At 42.4% G+C, this 22,676-nt stretch overlaps 1 protein-coding gene across 2 annotated transcripts in view; it reads left to right on the top strand.

Moving 5' to 3' along the window:
- The window catches only part of LRP12 (LDL receptor related protein 12), a 44,846-nt gene extending 25,293 nt beyond the window's left edge, over positions 1–19,553 (top strand). The window contains exons 2-7 of one of the 2 annotated variants that reach the window (XM_068161269.1): positions 4,069–4,125; positions 10,487–10,622; positions 12,095–12,297; positions 13,460–14,561; positions 15,155–15,287; positions 16,276–19,553. In XM_068161269.1, coding sequence (XP_068017370.1) covers positions 4,069–4,125; positions 10,487–10,622; positions 12,095–12,297; positions 13,460–14,561; positions 15,155–15,287; positions 16,276–17,139 — 2,495 coding nt within the window. In that variant the 3' untranslated portion in view covers positions 17,140–19,553. The remainder of the gene's footprint in view (positions 1–4,068; positions 4,126–10,486; positions 10,623–12,094; positions 12,298–13,459; positions 14,562–15,154; positions 15,288–16,275) is intronic. The other variant, XM_068161270.1, reaches the window with a different exon arrangement.
- The last annotated feature ends 3,123 nt before the right edge of the window (positions 19,554–22,676 follow it).

Genomic DNA, 22,676 nt, shown 5'->3' with positions numbered 1-22,676 from the left:
ATCTGTAGAGAGATACCAGCAGAGGTGGCAGCACATCGATATGCACTGAAAGAGAAAGCCATTTCAGGTCTTTCCCATACTTTTGGTTATCCTGTAGGTTACCAGTAGCTTAATGTGTCTTATATCCTCTTTAGCAAGGATTCCACTTGTTTGGGGTAGGTTTTGGTTTGTGGTTTTCTGTTGGTTTTGTTGTTCATTTATATGGGGGTGGGGTGGGTGGGTGGTGTTTGCTTGTCTGTGGGTTGGTTGTTTGATTATTTACTTTGTCCATTTGAATTGTGTAACTGAAGCACAATTGCTGACTGTGCATTAAGCTGCAGGACTAAAGCTGGCTTACACTTCTGGTTAATACTCCTTAAAATAGCTGGTCCATTTGTGTTAAAAATTTATAGAAGACCGTGAAGGAGGTGGGTATAGACCTGGTCATACAAGGGGCAGGGGTTTGCTTTGTTTGGGGGTTTTTTTGTGTGTGTGGTTTTTTGGGCTTGGCAGAGGGTTTTGTTTGGTTTTGCTGGGGGGTGGTGGTGGTGTTTTAATTAAGAAATCAGCAAAAAGAAAGTGATGGAAGATGCCAGGTTTTGAAAGACAAGCTTGGTGTCTCCCAGGCAGAATGGATTCCTGCAGGATCTTCCCTTCTCAGTGTGTCTGCCCAGTGCTGTGCTGTTGTTACATGTGCTTGAGCAGCTCCTGTAACTGATGGGAGCAAACTTTGTGTCAAGTTTTGTTAGGTGGCGCCTGCTGCAGTTTAAGACTTCAGTTCAAACTGTAATGAATAATAAATGTTTCTTTGAAACATCAAGAAATAGGAAAGCTTACTGCTGACCTAAGAATTCTTTTCTAGACTCTGCTGTATTAAGTTGATAGACTGGCAGGAATTTCCAAGGTAATTATGTTGCCATATCTTAATGGAAATTACTGATCTGTTAGCTGTTGATATTCCAGTGGGCTCAGTTTGCATGGAAGCATGTGACATAGCTGTGGAGATCCTAGGAGGATCCTTGCCTAAAAATTCAGAAAGGTGTCAGCAGTTAGCAATGCTTAAATGGCAGCTGAACACACTGACATTCTCACTGAAAAAAGGGGAGGTAATAATCTGGGAGGTTTCTAAGGTTCATCTTTAATGTATTGGAGGATTATTGGGAAGGACATTATTTTTTATTAAAAACACCTTATTTTGATACTATAATACCTGGATCTGAGCTGGGGCTTGCTCATCACACATTAGTGATTCTTAGTGATCTTTGACAATAAATCTGACCTCACTTTATGTCAAGAGATGGATTGTCACATCATAAAGCATATGGAGATGGAAAACACTTAAGGGTTCCAGTTTTGGATGCTGATTTTTCTTCCCAATTTAACCCATTAAGTCAAGGAATTGTGAGATGTGCTCCCAGTTTAGTATGCTTCTCCTTAATACTGGTGGATAGCTTCTTGCAATTCCTTACATACACATTGCTTTTCCTTCCATCTCTTCAATGTTATGTCAGTCTCTTCATCTTTCACTATTGTGTCATTAGCAGAACTGACACCATTAAAATTCTGGGTGGGTTTTCCTGATCTTTATGTATAGGCAGCTTGTCTGTAATTCAGATTCTGAGGGCATCAGTGGAGTGTCTTCAACATTAATTACGTTGGAGTTTTTTCTATTTCAAAATGTTTGTGAATTCCTTCTTTGTTGTCATGTTGTTCACTGTCAGCGTTCAGTAATAACTACAGATGTAGCTGTGTGTGCTAATAACCCCCTTTTGGAACTACAAACCTGCTGGATAATCCTTACTGCAGTTTGAAAGATGAAATACAAGTAAGCTATTTTTAGCTGAAAACAAGAGGTCTTGAAATGAGTTGATGGAAATAATGAAAAGCAAGACAATTGGACATGTGCTTCTGTGGTTATATGTTACAGGTAAAATCACTGTGCAGCAAAGGTGGTGTTTATTTTGTAAGCTTAGAACTGTTCCTGCAGCCATGAAAGAGAGCTGCAGACACACCTGTATGCAGGATGGATTTGGAGAGTAGCTGTTGAAAACTTACTGTTACCTTTTGCTTTTTAAAATAGGTTAATTGGAAAATAGTTGCTAGCTGATAGGGGGGTTTAAATGGTGGGGGTCTTTAACTTTTGAGCCTCAGGGGCAGTTGTTACAGTGTAGAACTGTTGGGTGTTTCTCAAAGGAGGTAAAGCAAGCTGCTGTGTAAATGTGTGCAGCAAAAGGAGTATATTGAAGATGGGAGGGCTTGTAGAGTCCAGGAACTTTGGTTTATTTTTTAAAGGAAAAGTCCACTTGCAATTTTTCTACACATTCTGACCCTCAAGTTTGTTTGTGTCCACTTCTGGGCCCCTCAGTTCAAGGACAGGGAACCTGCTTGAAAGAGTCTAGTGCAGAGCCACAAGGACGGTGAAGAGAGTGGATCATCTTCCCTATGAGGAAAGGCTGAGGGAGTTGGGTCTAAGCTAAAGAGCTTGGAGGAGAGGAGCCTGAGAGATGCTTGTAGAGATGTGAAGGGTGAGTGTTGGGAGGATGGAAACAGCCTCTGTTCAGTGATGTCCAGTGATAGGACAAGGAGTGATGATGCAAGCCAGAGCAGAGGAGATGCCATGTGACCATAAGGAAAAACTTCCCTGTGAGGGTGCCAGAGCCCTGGAGCAGGCTGCCCAGGGAGGTTGTGGACTCTCCTTTTCTGGACACATTCAAAATCGACCTGGATGCACTGCTGTGTGACCTACCCTAGGTGATCCTGCTGTGGCACGGGGGCTGGACTAGCTGATCTTTCAAGGTCCCTTCCAACCCCTAACATCTGTGATTCTGTGAAAGAAAATACTGTATCTTTGTGCATGTGGTGGCAGCCCTAGGAGCTGTTTCTGAAGCACTTCAGTTGTATCCACTGCAACAGAGGAGCCTTGGGATGCTTGCTCAGGTGTATATGTTCTAGGCTGACTCTTAGTCTTTACGCTCAGTATAAAAAGGGATGGGAGTTTTCCCCATGTGTTTAAGGTTCCTGTCACCAAATGTATCACACTTAACTTGCAGTGCTGGTGGAGCAACTGATTTTGCATGTTTGAAAGCCTGTGTAGCATGGCAAATCTTCAGCATTACAGAGCTAAGAGTGGTGAAGCGCTGTGGTTTCAAGACTTGCTTCGAGATGTAGTTTACATTTTAGATGCACTCTGCGTTCAAAGCAGCTTATTTATGAGAGTAGCTCTCTGGTCCCAAGGTGCCTGTACAAAGCATTTCTTGTAAGGGTTACAAGAAAAGATGTTGAATAAAGGAGAGGAGAATGAGAGGTGTTGGTGGGAAGAGTGTTCACAAATACAATTTGACCTGTCCCATCAAGTCACAGGGCTACCACTCAGCTGCAAGCATTTGCTTCAGCAGGCTTCTTCAGAGGAATAATTGGGTTTGTTTCTAACTCTTGATGGCCACATGGGTCTGGTTGTTCATCTCTGCTTTTGAAGGTAGCTAGTTCCTGGCTCTATCTTGGAACATCTTCGTGGATAAAGGCTGTGGGCTGCAATTCATTATGAAATAGATGGATGCCTTTTCATGGATGTCTTTATTTGCATAGCATTTACTTACAGATTTTGTTTGCTGCCAGAGGAGGTGGGGAAGGCACATGGAAATGAAGCTTTCTTGAAAAGAAAATGGCCTTTTATGCCAAGTCTGCCATATAGAATAGAATAGAATAGACCAGGTTGGAAGAGACCTTCAAGATCATCGCGTCCAACCTATCACCCAACACCACCTAATCAACTAACCCATGTAACCAAGCACCCTGTCAAGTCTCCTCCTGATGCCTGAAGTTCCTCAAAACTCCTTGCTACCACCAGCCCCTCATTCCTTAGCTTCCCAGTATGTTGAACTGCTCCTGGAACACTAATAATGCCTGGGGTTTATTTTTATTGTAGAGTAACTTCTCCTCTAAGTTCTATCATAAAATGAACATAGGATTTGTAATGCTTTTAATTAAAGCAACTTTGTTGTTTTTCTTTCTGTTCTGTGAAAGGGTATCTGGAGAAATTTTTACAAATTTTATCTTGGAAATTAGCTTATTCATTATGTTTAATTTTAGGAAATGGTGCTCTTGCAGAACATGCTGAAAATGTGCATATTTCAGGAGTGTCAACGGGTAAGTCATTTTTTGTAATGTTTAAATTTCATGCATGACTTAAATAGTAAATATTGAAAGCCACCTGGTATCTTATGAAGAGATATTTGGCTATAAAAATTATTACTGCCTTTTGCAGCATGTAATAAGGAATGAAGCAACTGGAACATGGAAAAATTCTCATAAGATAAAACTGATACCTGCATGCTCCTGAACAGATTATGCCTTTCTAAGTGGACTGCTTAATTATTTTTCCATACAAACATTGAACTAAGAGAAAAGTTGGTTTAAGTTGAATTGATATTTTCCTTCCACTGTGAAGTTTTTGTGAAATGAAATTTATTGAAATGTAATTTTGGTCACTGCTACTATCAAATAATATAAATCCAGGAGTTATGCATTTCACCTGATTAGATTGAAGCAGTAACTGAAACCACTGTACACTTCACTGCACAGTTTCCTTAATACAAGGGGAAAAAAGACTTTTAGAACTCAGGAAACTGAAAACCTGATGAGATGCTGGGAGAGTATGGGCTATAAAGCAGCAGACATTGCTCCTAGGTTGCTGTGTTCTTTTCTAGTAAGTCAGGCTTCCTCAGTGCAGCAGCCAAGGTAGAGCAGAAGCCAGGGGTGCAAGCAAAGCAAAACAAGGAACTCCTTCACCACTTCCATCAGCAGGCAGGTGCTCAGGAATGCAGGGCACCATCACATGTAACAGTTACTTGGGAAGACAAAAGCCATCACTCCAGAGATCTCTCCTTTCTCCTCCTTCCCCCAGCTTTATATGCTGAGCATGACATCATATGGCATGAAACACCCCTTTGGTCAGCTGGATTCAGGTGTCCCAGCTGTGTCCCCTCTCAGCTTCCGGTGCACCCCCAGCCTGCTCTCTGGTGGGGTTGTTGTGAGAAGCACCCATGGCCTTGACTCTGTAAAGTCTGCTTTGCAGTAACCTAAACGTCCCTGTGTTATCAACACTGTTCTCAGCACAAATCCAAAACACAGCCCCAAACTAGGTACTGTGCAGAAAATGAGCTGTAGCCCAGCCAAACTCAGCACCTTCTCCACCCCTTACTCCATACCATTTATGTCATGCTTAGGTCAGGCACAGTCCAGTGCAACCTATACAGCATATCTATAGCATGCTGTGAATAACAGATAACAGTGCAGGTGTTTGCCACTGCTGGAACTGGAGTGTATGAGATACACAGCCTAAAGTCTAGCTATGGAGCTTTCAGGATAGGTTTGACCAACCCTTCACCTCTTTGTTTACTGCCAGCAGTTGTGTCACAGGCCACTGTACAGACAGAAAAGCATCTGCTGGGCAAGAGGTGAATGGAATGTTTGACTCTGCTTTCAGTACTTTGGCCAGCATGCTTGAATAGGCAGTGCCAAGAAGAGAAGAACGCAATGTACTTTCTATACAAGATAGCAGCAGCTGGTAGATGGATCTGAGGAAAAAGATCCTGTAAGGACTTCCATTTAAAAATGAAAATTAAAAAGAAAATTCAAATATAAGCAGCTTGGGTAATCCTCTGCTCCAGAGCAGCCTTCTGCCTGGGGAAAAACAAATGCACTCTGCAAGTCCCAATATAAAGCTAAAGTTTTTCACTGGAGAGTTTTGAGATCATGGGGATGGGATATTAATGAAAACCTGAAGGAAATGTGTGAACAGAGCCAGTGGTGTTTTCTGTACAGCTCTTTTGTATGTACATCCAAATGGTAGGTGCATGGCCAAGTGTAAAAGGTGGGGATGGATTTAGATTGCTTTTTTGAGTTCTTTTGGAACAGTCTGCAGCTGCCCAACAAGTGTTTGTGGTTCCAGGTTATATATTTCATCAAGTATACCTGGACAGCTTTATACTTATCAGAACAATTTTAAGTACAGTTTCTGTAAAATAGAAGCAAAGACATCTGGCCTTTAATCTTTCTAAATCCAACTTCAGCTTGGTGCTGAAGCCAAGCAGGCAATTTTTTTCTGGACAGTTGCTACTGAGAAGGGATTTGAAATGAAATGATTGTCTTGGTGGTAGATTTCCTGTCATGCTGCTCCTGTGAGGCTACATGACCAACCTTACTAAATTACATTTTAGTATTGCAGACCTCTGTGGTCTTTGGTATTTATGCTTCTGCTGTATATTCTGTCTGCCAAGGTACAGGTGCACCTCTAATATACGAGTGCACTTTTTCTCCCAAGAGCAATAATGGAATCTTGTCTCCCCTGTCTGAGCTGGCACTAGAGAACAAGTGTTTATGCCTTTAAAATCTGAAAAATGGAGAACTATTGTCAGGTCTCTCTGTGGGGTATGCTGCACCATAGCTGTCACAGCTGCAAAATCAATCCTGCTGCCCTGTGTTAAAGAATTTCTACACTGCTGAAAACACTTCTGCACAATAATGAAATAATTTAAAAGCGTTCCTTTTTACTGAGTGGTTCTCTGTATGGCAGAGCAGAGGGCGTTTTAAATGAAAGCTTCCCAGCTTGACCTGAAGGCAAAGATTCCTATGCCTTCTTCCCCTGTAGTTCTCCAAGTAAGACTTTCAGTGGCTCCTGAGAGTTACAAATGCAATAATTATCCTCCCTGTTCATGGTTTAGACTTTATCACAACATTATTCTCTTTTTTACTCTAAGCTGTTTTAAACACCTTTAGATCATTTATCCAGCTGCATTCATGTCCTTACCATGTCCAATATAATGCATACCTTATCATCTTGTGGCTCCATATTGAAAGCTAATTCTTTTATCTTTTCAACTAATCTCCTGGCATTACTGTGAAGATAAATCCCTAATCTCCCTCTCTCTGCTTTTCTGAAGTGACTTTTTCCTTGACATGTTTTTCACTGTTACTACAGGTACTCCTCTAGATCTTGCTACAGAATTCTTGCACAGGTTCCTTAATTATTTTCTTGTTACAGCTTGCAAGTTGAATTCTGTTTACCAGTCAACATCCCCGAGGTAGTTTGCAGCCATCTTCTGTAACGTGAGCTGGGGAGCAGCACAATGCAGCAAGAGGGGAACAGGGAGGAGTGTTGTATGTGCTTTTTAAAAGTCTGCAAGAAACCCCATATACACCAGAAAGCCATGTGCACAGCTTGGCCTCTCAGGTTTTCTGACCATTATTTTGCACTTTAGTCTGTGGAAGATCTTCAGACCCAGTTGCAGAGTGGCCAACCACTGAACAGGGCTACAGCCAAGCAGCGTAGGGGACTGCCAATAGAGTGCTCATAAAGCAAAAGCTCACGAAGGAAAGAGTTTAAACCAGGGAATAGGTGAGCAGAACTGCACCAAAGAGCATAGGGGAATGGAGAGGAATGTAGGTAGAGAGATTGTTGTTGGGGTTTTTTGCCATCTGAAACTCTTGCAGCCACCAGGATGAGATTTGCAAAGATCTTGGGCATGCCTTATGCTGTGTCTTTGCTTCTGTATCATGCAGCCTTATTGGTTTGTTTTGTGCTTCTGCCTCAGCTGCAAGCTCAGCTCTTTTGGTGGTGGTGGTTGGGTTTTTTGTGGTTTTGTTTACAAATTATCCTAATTTCCATTCTTCTGTTTGCTTGAGAAATTTTCTCTCAAAATGACAGCACTCATGAAGTGCATCTTCTGCATAGCTGATCTTGACCTTTATAGACATTTTCAAGCAAGTGGGAGAGTTCTGTCCTGAGTTACAAGTGAAAGGCTTCAGTACATGCATGTATAGCAAGTGTGCAAGTACGTTTAGCTTATTCAGTTACCAGGAAGGAAGCTGTAATTCCCTTTTCCAGTCCATTCCCTTTTATTTTTGAACCTTTTCTTCAGTTTGATTTTCCTCTCTTCTACAGCAGAAGCACAGTGTTGTTCACTCCACCCTGTATTTTAGTGCCTGTGGTCATTCGTGCTTCCTCATGCCCTCCTTAGTCTGTTTCTTTCTTCCCATAGTGGGTGGTGCTGGAAATGATCCTATTTTTCCCCTCAGTTCAGTGTTAGCTTCAGTGGAAACAGGAAAAAACATATGGCTGGTATAATGAAGAAAGTCTAAGCAAACTGACTTTGAGTAAAACTGGAAGTTTTGGGGATGCTCTGAAAATTCCTTGGTTGTACAAACTGTGCTGAACTTCTCGTTACACAAGCCTGAATGGAAGTTACTGCTTGTACTGCTGCAGGGATTGGATTGAGTAAATTATAGTTGTCAAGGTGCACTGTGCCCAGGATAGGAGGTTGCAGAGTTAATTGCATAGTAATTTACAGTTCCTAGCAGTGTTGGGGAGGTTTCTATTCAAGAGACAAACACTGTGCCTATATTTATAGCATCCTCGGGCATTTGGAGGTTTTCTGAATGAACATATGTTGAGTGGATTGGTTTTATCTTCCAGTGTAAGGCTTTTCTGTACCAGGCAAATGTAAAAGCTTCCTCAGAAGTTTGTGAATACCTAAAATCAGATGACTGTTGTAACAGTACAAATTCCACCCAAAGGCAGCTCATTTGAGTTAGGCACTATTTCAGTAGTAACCAAGCAGTGCATGATGGAGTTGCTTGCCCACAACTGTGAGCTTGATGCATTTGTTTTACACATACTTCTACTTCTCTTGCATGTGTGGGGTTTTTTTAATGCCTATTAAAAATACTATTTTACTTGAACATTTAAATGCAAGTAACTGGGTTTGTTTCCTTTCCAGTCCTTCTATTTCTTGTCTGGACAGTCATAAAGTACATCCAGTCATTCACAGAGGAGTTGTGTTCCAAAATACCATGGTGTTAGAGCACCACCTATAGGGCTTGGTCAAAATTAAAGCAAGAAAGTTTCAGGGCATAGTTGATCAAATATGCAAATAAAAGAATATTTTTCTATATTTTGAGATAGGTTTTTTTCTTCCTTAGACATTTGGGCAGGTCCTATGTTCTGTAGCTGAAGCATGGTGATACTCAGCCATGCAGCATGAAGGAAGCTCTAATAAGAAACATCTGGGAAACTGTAATGAAATGTTTTATAACAGCTGTATGTGAAAACAGTTTATTGGGTTTGCTCCTAAATCTCTGTATTCAAGCTAATGCAGAAAGTGTGGGCATATGCCAGCATTTTTCTTTCAGTCCTTTTAAATCTAGTTTTAGAAATCTGTTATGCTATATAGAAATAATTTTAAGTAATAATTAAAGAATGCAAATTTTTATTGTATTGGAACATTAATTTCAGATCCCTGTGAAAAATAATCTTAGAAGTTTGACTGTGGATAAAAGTAGGGAAAAAACCCCACAACCTGTTTACAACTTGTGCACATATTCAGAAATGAAGTCATTCTAAAAACTTTGGATCATCAGAATCATGAAAATACCTCTTCATTTGTAATACTCCAGCTGTGTAAACTACTGTGTGTAAGCAGTTGTGCTACCAGTAACCTTCAAGTTTTGGACTAGCAGTGCGGAAATTGTAAACCAAAATGACAGAGAGCAATTATCTTAAATGAGTTTTCTGGCCTCTGAAACTTCCTCATGATTTTCAGGCTATGTAGCAAGAGTATTCTGGCCTTCCTATTTATATGGAGGTTATGAATGTGATAGATGTTTGATATAAGGCTGCTGAGGGGACAAAAACCAACAGTGAAACAAACCCACAAAATTAATAAGTACATTGCTTGAAATGAAATCAGTAGCGCTGAGAACACTCCAGTGAAAGGAGCAAGCAATTGAGTTAAGGTCAATACAGAAAGCTACACCTATAATAAAGAAAGAATACAAATGGCTGAGTTAGTCTGGTTGCATAGAATTAGTCCTATAAATACAGGCTTCCTAGTCTATTATCAGAACTGTAGTTATGCAGGTCCCTTGTAAGAATAATCTCTTGGAAACCTAACCTTTAATATGTATAAATCATGTGCTGCAGTAAGTTCTTTTTGCCTTCAAATCATGTATATGAAGATAATTTCTATGCCAAGGGCTGGGAACAGGTATCTTAATGATGGCCAGGCACTGAGTCTTCTTAAGACAGGAAATTTCAACTAGATGATTATTTTACCTTAATCTATGCATTTGTCAGTCTAAGGAGTAAATGTGTAGCTAAATTGAACTGAGTCTTTGTGAAGGCTGAAAATGAAATTAGGAAACAGAAAGATCTTTCATACTAATAAAAGTTGTCAAAGTCTGTGTAGAGTAGTCACTTTCTGCTTCTTCTCTGGGGTGCTAATTGGCAACACTATAAGCACCTACACTGGCAACACCGGAAAACAGCTTTTGACTGACGTGCTGTGACCTGTGTCCACTGTGAACCCCTTCAGACGTTTTTATTAGCACGGAATAAACTTCATCTAACCATGATATTTTCCCTTACAAGTGTTGATTGTTTTTTGTCCTGATGGGCTTTTGTTTGTTCTTAAAAGGCATTCATCAAATTGCTTTTGGTTATTTTTTTTAGCTTGTGGAGATATTCCAGAACAAATTCGATCACCAAGTGGGACAATCACAAGTCCAGGGTGGCCCTCTGAGTATCCTGCCCGAATCAACTGTAGCTGGTACATCCATGCAAAGCCAGGGGAGATCATTACTATAAGGTAAAACGGTGCTCCTGTATTAACCACATGGGTTACAGAGATACTGACTAGATGTTTTTAACTGCCACTTGTGGATGTACCAACTCCTTCCTTCCTGTAAATGTATAATTTCTATTCTGGCTGCTTTCTGCCTTTCCCTTTAGCTGGATTGCTCTCACACAGCCACAGAGCATTTGATTTCAGCTGGCAAGCTGGCAACCAGAAAAAGCTCCTGCATGGTCATTCAGTTGATTTCTTTTTAACATGTCTGAAATACAAGAGTTTTGCATTAAAAAAAACCAAAAAGCATAGGGGGAATTCTCTACTGCTTCATTGCTCTTTAGTCTTGTGGTGTGCTTAAAAGTGGCTGGGTATAAATAGTGAATCAACAGATACATGATGGGTTTTGGTGCAGGGTGCTCCTCACAGTTTCGTGTGCTTATATGTAAAAGGAAGTAATGTAAAAGTGGTATCATAGGCTCAGGTTCTCATCAGTTCATTCCCTGTTGCTGTCACAAGGGAAATCAAGTCTTGTTTTAGCATCACAAATTAGTACTGCTCCACAGGCTGACCATGAAGATGCATTAACTGCAGATTTACTTCAGTTTCCAGTCCAGACCTGCTGACCTAAGAAGCAGGCGGTGAAGACACTATGAAATAATTGCTTTGCCATCAGTTATTCTTTTGAAGTACTATTTTTCAATTTAAAGTCTTCCTACTAAACATTAAACTGGCAGAAATGCAGTGTAAAGTAGGTAGAGCTGTTCATCTACTGAGAATGCTTTCTGAAGTTCTTCATACAGTTTATTCTTCCTCAAACTCTTTAATAAATTCTCTAACGCTATTTTCTTCCACTCATCTGTGATTCATCTTTCATTTCTGGTTTACTGCTGTTTTCTGCACTGACCTATTTTGCCCAGACTGTTTCTCCTTCACACTTCATTACCATGACAGCAAGCCTTGATACAGCTGTAGCCATACCATGGCATTTCATGACATACCCATTGCATAACTGAGTAGTGTGTAAGTGGAAGCAAATCGTACCTGAAATTGTAGTTTTGAACAATTCATCTGTGATCATCATCTCATAGCCTTGGTTAGGTGTAGCATTAGCTAAAGTTTTGATGATGTTTGGGTTAAATAAAACCATTTGGTAATATTTGAATGTCATCAGGTGAGACTCATGAAGACAAGGGCATGAACAGAAGTATTTATTTTCATTTCTTTTGGATGAAGGCTCCATGTGATTTCTATGGCAAAACTGAGCAATATTTTGCTTAGCAGAATCAATTCTTGCTGTCCTCCTAAAAATATCATGGCCACAAGGTTGAGTCCTATTCTTACACAGGCAGAGAAGCTGCTCTTTTTATTTCAGACCAGAGAAGGCCTTACAGCTAATTTCCATTTTGGGGTGTTAGCAGTTCATCATCTTGTTTGTGTCATACCCGGTTCAGTGCCGTTTTTTACCAGGTTTTGTTGCTTTTTCTCCCCAGCTTTCAGGATTTTGATGTTGAGGGATCCCGACGATGCAGCTCAGATTGGGTAACCATTGGAAGCTACAAGAATATCGAAGGCTATAGAGCGTGTGGCTCCTCCATTCCTTCACCATACATCTCTACACAGGATCACGTTTTGATCAGATTTCATTCAGATGATAGCATCTCCAGGAAAGGCTTCAGATTGGCCTACTTTGCTGGTATGTTTCAAATGATGCATGGCTCAGTTTTGTGGCTGCATTTTCTGAAACCAGGAGGGCAATGCAGATTTTTGTTATGTTATTTTTGGAGCATTGACCACCACAGTTTGTTTGATAGCCTATTTCACAGCCTGTACCTTGGTCTTTAGAAATTGCAGTGATTTAAAATGGCACAACAGTCTTTGAGTCAGAGCTCAAACAGCTTGTTTCACAGCCGTGCTTCCATGTGTAATGTGGTTGGAAGTGTCTTAAGGAAGCTCTGAAAGAAATATTCTTGATGGTAGAATTGTGGTGGTAGCCAGTAGGTTGCATTTGCCTAAATAAAGATGTCCCTCCAGCTCTTCTAATTTGTATTTCCCCCAGCCCCAGAATTTAAATACAAAACCAATTAAGAAAAACAAAACAAAAAAAGAAAACAAACAAACAAACAAGACCCCACACAGAACCAAACCCCACAAACCAACCAACAACAAAATAGAGGCGACAAAACCTCAAACCAAACAAGCCCACACAGTCTTCCATGTTTTCAACACCTTTACTTGTATCATCAACCTTTGAAGTATGATTCTGTGTTCAGGCAAGCATGGGTTGTTGCATTTGCTGCACTCTCCTCTTGGATGCTGTGTAGTCAGGAGCTGTGGGAAGCAGTGAGGACAGAGATTTCTCTTTAGTTGGTGGAAAAAGGTACTCCTCAGCTGTCTTGCCATAGGTCTTTTAGTACCAAGTAGGAACCTATAGAACCAGGAGAGAGGTCTGACTCCTTTTACAAGCATTTGAGGAGATGACTGGTACTGCAGGACAAAATGTGTGTGTGTTTTGAGTGATAGAAGAGAGCTACGGTGTTTTTCTGACTTCTTTCTAGCACTTAGAAGACAGATTTGTTGTGTTTTTTCAATCACTATACATGAACATAATTTTCTTGTTTAGGTTAAAGTTCTCTGAGTGAGAGCAGCTAAGGGTTGGGCTCATGCTGATGTCCTGACAATTTCAGCTTGAAAAAGATAAATCATCTGAAACTTACCGAAGTTGTGATGATTTACAGGGGCTTTAAACAGTTGTTCTGCCATTTTGAACTGCCTGGGGCAGCATGTGTGTGACACAAACCATGAAGTGCTACCTTGTCAAAAGTTAATACTTCTGTAATTATTTCTTCCCCTTTCAGGGAAGTCTGATGAACCAAACTGTGACTGTGACCAGTTTCATTGTGCTAATGGGAAGTGCATTCCAGAAAGCTGGAAATGCAATAACATGAATGAATGTGGAGACAACTCGGATGAAGAAATCTGTGCCAAATCTAGTCCTCCAACAACTGCTTCCTTCCAGCCTTGCTCAGGCGCTCAGTTCCGGTGCCTGTCGCGCTTCACCAAGCTTTACACCTGCCTTCCGGAATCTCTCAAGTGCGATGGTAACATCGATTGTCTTGACCTGGTGGACGAAATAGACTGCGCTGTGCCAACGTGCGGGCAGAAGTTAAATTACTTTTATGGTACTTTCAATTCTCCCAACTATCCTGACTTCTATCCCCCTGGAAGCAACTGCACCTGGCTGATAGACACCGGTGACCATCGCAAAGTCATCCTGCGGTTCACCGACTTTAAACTTGACGGTACAGGTTATGGAGACTACGTCAAAATCTATGATGGATTGGAGGAGAACCCACGGAGGCTCTTGCGTGTGCTAACAGCCTTTGACTCTCACGCTCCCCTCACGGTAGTTTCCTCCTCAGGACAGATAAGAGTGCACTTTTGTGCTGACAAAGTGAACGCCGCCAGAGGTTTCAACGCCACCTACCAAGTCGATGGCTTCTGTTTGCCCTGGGAAATCCCGTGCGGTGGCAACTGGGGTTGCTACACCGAGCAGCAGCGCTGCGATGGCTACTGGCACTGCCCAAACGGAAGGGATGAGACCAACTGCACCATGTGCCAAAGAGATGAGTTTCCCTGCTCGCGGAACGGCGTTTGCTACCCTCGGTCGGACCGCTGCAACTACCAGAACCATTGCCCCAACGGCTCAGATGAGAAGAATTGCTTCTTCTGCCAGCCGGGCAATTTCCACTGCAAAAATAACCGCTGCGTGTTTGAGAGCTGGGTGTGTGATTCTCAGGATGACTGCGGCGATGGCAGTGATGAAGAGAACTGCCCAGTTATTGTGCCTACCAGAGTAATAACTGCAGCTGTCATTGGGAGTCTTATTTGTGGATTGCTGCTCGTCATTGCGCTGGGCTGTACTTGTAAATTGTACTCGCTCAGGATGTTTGAGCGAAGGTGAGTACAGCAGATGGCCTTGAGAACTTAATATTTTAGAGTACTTTGACTTGAAACATTTGTATTGACATACAGTTGTTGTTGCACGTGATTTCTAAAGGCATTGTTCCTCTTTGTTCTTCTCTGGCAGTAAAAAGAGGTGATGTAAAAGGGAATAGAAGTATTTTGATCCCTTAAGAGTTGAGCTTTCAGATATTGCCCAAAAAAAGAAGTGTGGAGAAGCTGCCTTTTCTTCAGTCAGATCAGTTCTTTATCTAACAGCAGCTTATTCTCTTGTAGGCCATTTCATACCAGGATTAAACATCCTTCAGTGTTTAGAAAATAATGCAAATATCTCTTATGGTTCTATATGTAGCCCAGGCTTTTTTTTAGGAATGTATTGTTGGATTGATTTTGTTGCTCTTGTCTCAGCTGGACATACCCTCAGGAATGACTGCAAGGATTTACTATATATTTCTTGTCAATTAAATGTCAACTAAATTAGGCAAACTTCATCTGAAATGTGTCATTTCATATTAATAGTCTGATGTAGTTTTAAATAGATATATACAACATAGTCTTATGTGTTATGACTTTTCTTTTCTCTTCAAAAGATCATTTGAAACTCATTTGTCAAGGGTTGAAGCTGAACTGTTGAGAAGGGAAGCTCCTCCATCCTATGGACAGTTAATTGCCCAGGGTTTAATTCCACCAGTTGAAGATTTTCCTGTTTGTTCACCAAATCAGGTGAGATTCCACAACAGCAGGCAGACCACTTGCATATTAAAAAGCCTGAAATAAAGATACTTTAACTTCCATTTGCATTTTTTCTCTTCTATAGCATTTTCTTTTCTTCCTTTCAGGTTTTTAGAATTGAACTGCTTAGCTGAGGCACTGGTTTTGTAGGAGACCCCCAACTCAAAAGTGTTAATATGTTTCTGTTACCTTACATCTTTACAGTTAGACAAGGTTTTAAGCAGAAAACTTCAGGCATGCATTGTTCTGTGGCTGAATGACTAGAAAATATATACCAGATTTGGGAAATGTGTGGGTTAGAACACACATAAGGTAATTTAGTAAAGCATTTTGGAGCTGCAATTAACTAATTGCACCTGAATGGGGCGGAAAAAAATCAAACTATTAAAGAGGGTATTTAATTTAGCCTCTGTGCTAGGCAGCCCACTATAGGGTGGACTAGATAGTGGACAAGGGAGGGTCAGCTCTGTTACATCTTTCTGGCAGTTTGTTGAGTCATGTCTGTATATACTGTACTCTAAAGTCCACAGGGAGAGTACTTTATTTTCTTGGCAAGATTGTATGTAACATCTAGCATACTGCTGTAGTGGGCCTGCACTGGATCTGTGGATGTACTTGTCTGTAGTCAGTGTTCCACATGCAGGTTGTAGTGCCTTGCTTTTGACTTTGCTTTTGTTTAGAGGTCCTTGATTTGTGCAGAAGTGTACCTTATATTCTTCATTGCTGTGTTATACCCCTTCTTGTCTTCTTCTTCCATATAGTTCCATTTGGTTTCTCTGCTCACAATGTTTTTACTAGATATTTTTCATGCTTCTTTGTTTTTCAAATACTCTGTTGCTGTATGCATCAGATCAGACACAGCACCTTAACTCTATATGTAACTTTGTGGCCATATGCCACTTGGCACAATAGCTGCTCTTTTGTGAGGGTGGTGCCAACATGCTGTCAACAGTTGATTGTTGCTTCTCTCCTCATTTAGGCTTCGGTTCTGGAGAACCTGAGACTGGCAGTACGCTCTCAGCTCGGATTTACCTCAATCAGACTTCCCATTGCTGGCAGGTCAAGTAACATTTGGAATCGCATTTTCAACTTCGCGAGGTCACGCCACTCCGGGTCCTTGGCCTTGGTCTCGGCCGATGGGGACGATGTCGCCAACCAAAGCAGTAGCAGAGAAGCCGAAAGAAGTAATGCTCACCGAAGCCTGTTTTCAGTGGAGTCAGATGATACAGACACAGAAAGCGAAAGAAGAGACACAGCAGGGGCAGTCGGTGGTGTTGCTACCACCTTGCCTCAGAAGGTCCCACCCACAACAGCAATAGAAGCAACAGTGGGAGCGTGTGGGGGTTCCTCTGCTCAGAGCAGCAGTAGCAGCAACACGGATGGTGGAAGAGAAGTGACGAGCGCGGAGCCCCCGAGCACCAGTCCCGCCCGTCACCAGCTGAGCAGCGCCCTGAGCCGTATGACTCAAGGCCTGCGCTGGGTACGCTTCACTCTGGGGAGATCCAGCTCAGTGAACCAGAACCAAAGTCCTTTGAGACAGCTTGATAATGGGGTAAGTGGAAGAGAAGAGGATGATGATGTTGAAATGTTAATTCCAGTCTCTGATGTAGCATCAGACTTTGATGTGAATGACTGTTCAAGACCTCTACTTGATCTCAGCTCAGATCAAGGACCAGGGCTTAGACAGCCTTACAGTGCAGCACATCACGGCGTGAGGTCGTGCAGTCGAGATGGCCCCTGTGAGAGCTGTGGCATCGTGCACACTGCCCAGATACCTGACACTTGCTTAGAAGCAACAGTGAAAAATGAAACTAGTGACGATGAGGCATTATTACTCTGCTAGGTACGGATTGTTTAGGAAAGATTGTGTACAAGTTGGAGCAATATCTGTCATTGTTTTGTACTTCACAGGTAAAACTAGTTTTTAGTTTGGAAAGAAAAAACCCAGGACACAGCATTGTTAAAACTATTTTAGCCTATGTGGTTGATAAAACATTTCTTATACTGGATGAGGTTATGGAACTATCAGAACGAAGGTTTAATGGCTCTGAGTACAGGATGCCTGTATCCAGTATAATCTGATTGCTCTTTCCAGTGAAGTTATCCCACTTAGTTTCAAATTTAGTTTCTCCTGATTCTGTAGTTCAAACCAGAAGCGTGGCTGCTCAAGACTGATTTGGCTGCCAGTTTAACCCCCTATTAACAGGTGAATTTGTACAGCATTATTTTCCTCTAGGAATTGACTCTGTTGTATTATTGCCAACATACTTGTAACTTAATATACTAAATACTGGTAAGGATTGTTAATGTAAAATATGTACTTTTCTTTGAGTTTGTACAACACTTTGTCTAAATATTCTTGGATTTCATCATAATGTGAACTTCTTTAAAGGGAGGAGAAACTTTTCTCTAGGAGCATTCTTTTTCTTTCAAAAGTACAAAACGCAATGATTTGTGAACCTTAGATGTAATAGACAAACTGACAGCAAAAGCTTTCATTAGCACTGACTTTCCTAAACTGCAATCTAATATGGTACAGCCAAATAGTCTGTAAAATCCCCAGTCATTAGTGTTTTTGAGTTGAAGTCAAAAAGGGCCGAAGATATTACAAGGTGTTAGTCCTTTCCGTATCTGATACGTACAAATACACTACAGAGTAAGTTCCAACTGGTAATAGATCTTTTCCTAATACTGTAGGGTATAAAGCTTGTTTGGACTCAAGGGATTTGCACTAAAATCATATTAAGGTCTCTAATGAGCTTAGTGCACAAGCACTATCACTTTAAGTACTCTTATTGTCTAATATTGCAATGGCTATATATTTCCATGGCTCTTTTCTTGGGGTGTTGCATTTTTGTTGCAATTGACTTTGCTTTACTAATTCCCTATTTATTCGTTGTATTTAAGAGCTGGGTTACTTGGTTGCAGACTGGTTCGTTACCAAAATTAATCCCTTTTAGTGTAATTGTTTTTCTCTTTTTAATGGTATTACTTACTGGAGCAAAGAGATCAGTCCAAAAACACAACCCCCAAAGCTCCTAACTTCCAGCGTTGTGATTAGCGGGCCGATGCGTGGCTACAGGCGCGACAAGGAGAAGCTACACCCTTTAAAAGCAGCAGCAAAAAAACAAATGTCAACTACTGTTTAATTTATTCTTTGCCAGTCTGTTTTCAGTAGGCTTAAAGATCCAGTATGAGATGTATTTGTGTGTGATTGTATGCTATTTATTAAATTTTAAATACTTTGTTGAATGTCATTTTAAAGCATGTTTAAAGTCTCGTGCATTTCTGTCGTGTTATGCTGTCGGGCAGAACTGACTACAATGTTTTAAGATGTATCAAAATTCAATTGAATTCTTTCCTCTTTTCTTTTTCTTTTCGTTATGTTTTTGAGGTACTTTTAAAGATAAATCTGAGACCTGTCTGGCTTTTTATTTTCCTTTTAAAATAAATCCTCGTCTCTGAAGTACAAATCACGTGCAAAAGACACACACAGTCGAGCGGATTCCAAAGCGTATATGTCTTCTCCCTCTTCTCTTCATCCACAGACACTGGGATGGGAAAAATGAACAGTTTTACCATCTGGTTGATTTTATTCAGGAGAGCTGGCAGGTGAATTCTGAGTTCAGGAGGCAGTAATGTAGATTTGTGCTTTTGAGGAACCTTATGTGCAATACAGTTGTAAAAGAGTTTAATATAATGACCCACGTGGTTTCACGTTTCACATGACACTGGTACCAGCTGAGGTACAGATTGGCCCATGCCTACACATACTCGAGTACAAGTCATCAATGGCCATTTTTATTCACATTGAATAATATCTGAATCTGTGGGTAATCTTCAGTCCAATTTCAGTGGCATTGCTTATAGAGCAGGCGACTTTGCAATATGACCGTGGTATCACACCCTGAAATACATGTGAACAGTACGTCCTGGTATGAAATACTGGGTTTTTAAACCTCCCCAACTAATTGTCATTAGCAAGTGCTACCCAAATCGTTGATCCCCAAGGCAGACACGTTTCAAAGAGTCTTCACAGAACACCTTCAGTGTTACTTGAACACAGGCGTAGCCATCCAGACTTGTTCCATTGGATGACCCAAGCAGCATGTACCTATGGACTCCATATTGCAGATGTAAAAAGAACACACTGCTGGCTTTGTTTTGCAGGAGGAATGCTACACGTTTAACTGAGAAGTTGGATTTGATTGAGAATTTGGAAAACTGTAAATAAAATTCATATTTGTATGAGGCTAACTTGTTGCAGTGACTTCTTTTCCTCCTTGGTGGCTGTTACACAAGTGGTCATTTTTTTCTTTTGGTTACTTTATTAGTGGTTGGGGCTGGGGTTGTGTTGGTTTGGTTTGTTTTTCCCCTGAGGCTTCTGTTAAGCCCTGTCACTTTGTTTGTTCTTACTGCAGGGAGCTTGGGTTAGTCTTTCTGTAAATGAGTTTTGGTTGCATTTTGAGCCAAAGTCAGAGCGACTCACTGTGGGTGTTGCTTGTTTTCTGTAATAAATCACTCCCATCAGGAAGCTTGGGAGAGCACAGGTTATCGAGAGGCAAGTTTTCTCCTCATGCAAAGCTTTGTAACGTGGAAGGAGTTTGCCGTTGTTCCGTTTCACACTTGTCATTTGGTTTGCCCTGAAACAAACATGAAGGGGGCTGACAGAGCTTCTGATGCTGCAAAGGACTTTTTGGTTTCCCAAGTAAATTCCCTTTTCAGTACAAATTCAGCACATTCAGTGTCTTTCAAAACAGGTTCCCAGAGAGGATGCTGGAATTGGTTACAGTGTCTTGTGTTCTACTTCCTGTCCGAGTGCCAGAGCAGGAATTATTTGTGGCAAAGCAGGATTCAGTCTAGGGAGATGACAGTACAGGTTCAGACACAAGCACTGCTTCAGTGAGTCTCTAAGTACTCCCTGCAGATCAGTTAATCACAGCTTTTTCCTGTTGGGGTCAGGTTTTGTAACCTTCCTGAAAAGTGTTTATTGGCCTGTTCCATTCTTCTGCAGCTATTTTACTAGTTCTAACCCCCTCCTACCCCTTCCCCTAGACCAGGTCGCTCGAGGCCTTGTCCAGTCTGGCCTTAAGCACCTTCAGGGAGGGGGCATTCACAACCTCAATGATCACTAAGAGCACAGGGCCATTTGTCTTCTCACAGCATTGTAAGGATTATTTCTGTCTCACAGGTGGTATTTCAGGGCTGAGCTGAGCTGTGAAATACCAAATATTTACCACATGTATGTAATTGCAGCTCATGTGAGATTATCTTGTTGATCCAAATGGGCTAAATAAAAAGACTGCTTGGACAGAATGTCATTATCAACCAACAGCCTGTTTAATGTTGTCAAAACCACCTGTGGGATGAGTTCAGTTTTCCTAAGGACTAGGGCCTGACCCTCGATTACCTTGCCAATTTGTGGGACCTGCCGTCCTGAGCGGACATCAAGTTACAAGTAGGAAGTTCTAAGCACTTCAGCATAAGATCCACAAAGTCTAGATTATCCAAGAGGAACTCAGAGGAGGGGAAATGAACCTCAAGCTTGATGATGCTGTTCAGAAACAGAAATTAGGGTTTTGAGCCCTGCTGCTCTTCGTGCATTTAGCTGTCAGGCGTGTCAGCTCTTTCCTGTGCCACAACATAATGAAAGGGAACCGGGAGTGGAGTGCTTTTCACAGCCTGCTGTGAAGTGTCAGTCCTGCCTTTAAACCTCCTCCCACTCCCTTTAGGGAAAGATTTGAGCAGGAACAGTTTACCACTGCCACTAGCCCGAGAGCGTACTTGGAGGTGATTATCTAGCTCTGTCTCACAGAAACGAATTTTGTAGGAAAAAAAAACCTCTTAATATTAATTGGTCAGGGAGAAATAGTAAGAAAGTGACTGCTGTAGTCTGGCAGTTTTGGCACTGAGCTGGGAGGTAGAGAGCGAATCCTCTTTGCCAAGAAATATCCATGTGAAACATTCAATACCCACAGGACTGCACAGGATCGAGTGAGCTTGGCTTTGTCACCCCCTCACCTTACTTATTAACGGTCTCTTCAGTGACACAAAGTGCAATTTTGTACCTGAGGCACAATGATCTCAGATCCCTGGCATTCAGGTGCCCATCTGCATGGTGAGCTCTAAATGCAGCAGATGTGATAGGTGCTGCTTGCCCTTTCCTGCTTGTTCAGTACCACACAGCTGCCCCAGAGCTTTGGAATGTTTCACTTAGTTGTTCTCATTCTCTGCTCTGCTTTTCCCAAGGAGATTTGACCTTTCCTTTTGCTGTCTGGTATGGTGAATCCCAGTGGGTCTCTGTCCCACAGGACAAAGGCGAGGCACAAAAGACAGTTCAAGATGTGCAGGCACAAGGGGAAATGTAGAATCATAGAATTGTGAGGGTTGGAAGGGACCTCAAGGATCAGCCAGTCCCAATCCCCCTGCCATGGGCAGGGACACCTCACACTAGATCAGGTTGCTCAGAGTCACATTTTCTGCCACTTCTGGTACTGCTCTCCTGACCACTGAGAGAGAAGGAGCCAAGGTGAGCTGCAAAGGTGAGTGCTTTCCAAATCTAGTGTCATTTGTCTAAGTGTCTTTTCGGTATCATGTGTGTGCACCCTCTCACGGCCCTGAAGAGACAACCTTCCATCTTCTGAAGCCATTGCCACTGAACTGGAAGAGGTCGAGGGTATGAAGGTGCTGGTGCTCAGCAAAATCAGGGACATGCCTGAGCAGTGTCACTGCTGAGTATGCAAACCTCGGATTGCTGGAGGAGAGGAGCAGTGAAAGCCTGGAGAAGCAGGTACCTGTGGAAGGGGATAGCACAGGCTTTTCGTTCCGCTCCAGACGGGTAGCTCATTTTGTAGCGGTCTTAATTTTCCTTTCCCCCCCTCTTTTTCCAGGTCTCTGTTCTCTCCCAGCCAGGGTCACATCACCCCTCTGTGAGGGCCAGCGCGGCGGCCCCGGCTGTGGCAGCCCAGGAGCGGCGGGCAGGGGGCAGATGGGTCGGGCAGCGGCCGGCGGGGATGGCTGTTGCTGCCTGCGCGGGGGACGGCCGCCGGCCGTTGTGCGGGCAGCAGTGCGGGGCCGCGGGGAGCAGTGGCCGGAGCAGGGGCGATGATGCACATGTCGGAAGCCAGCAGCTACCGCAAGATGATTATCACCTGGTCCTTCGACAGCGGCCAGATGCCCGAGGCTCTTGAGCCTCCTGCGGGCCGGGTGAGGAGAGGCATCGGCAGCCCCCGGCCATCCTAGAGGCCTTCTGCCTGCGGGCCGGTGCGGCGGCCGCGGAGAAGCGGTGCGGGAGGGGACGAGATGTTACGCTGGGCTCCCGAGTGTTGTGTGTCCCAAATCGCCAGCTGAGGAACAGCTCGGGAGCGGTCCCTGGTGTCC

This window comes from Melanerpes formicivorus, unplaced genomic scaffold (genome assembly GCF_026170545.1).
Source record: "Melanerpes formicivorus ecotype bairdi unplaced genomic scaffold, bMelFor1.0.p_v2 SCAF_56, whole genome shotgun sequence".
Classification (NCBI taxonomy): domain Eukaryota; kingdom Metazoa; phylum Chordata; class Aves; order Piciformes; family Picidae; genus Melanerpes; species Melanerpes formicivorus.
Note: the sequence above shows the minus strand (reverse complement) of the source record. Positions and strands in the feature narration are given on the sequence as shown.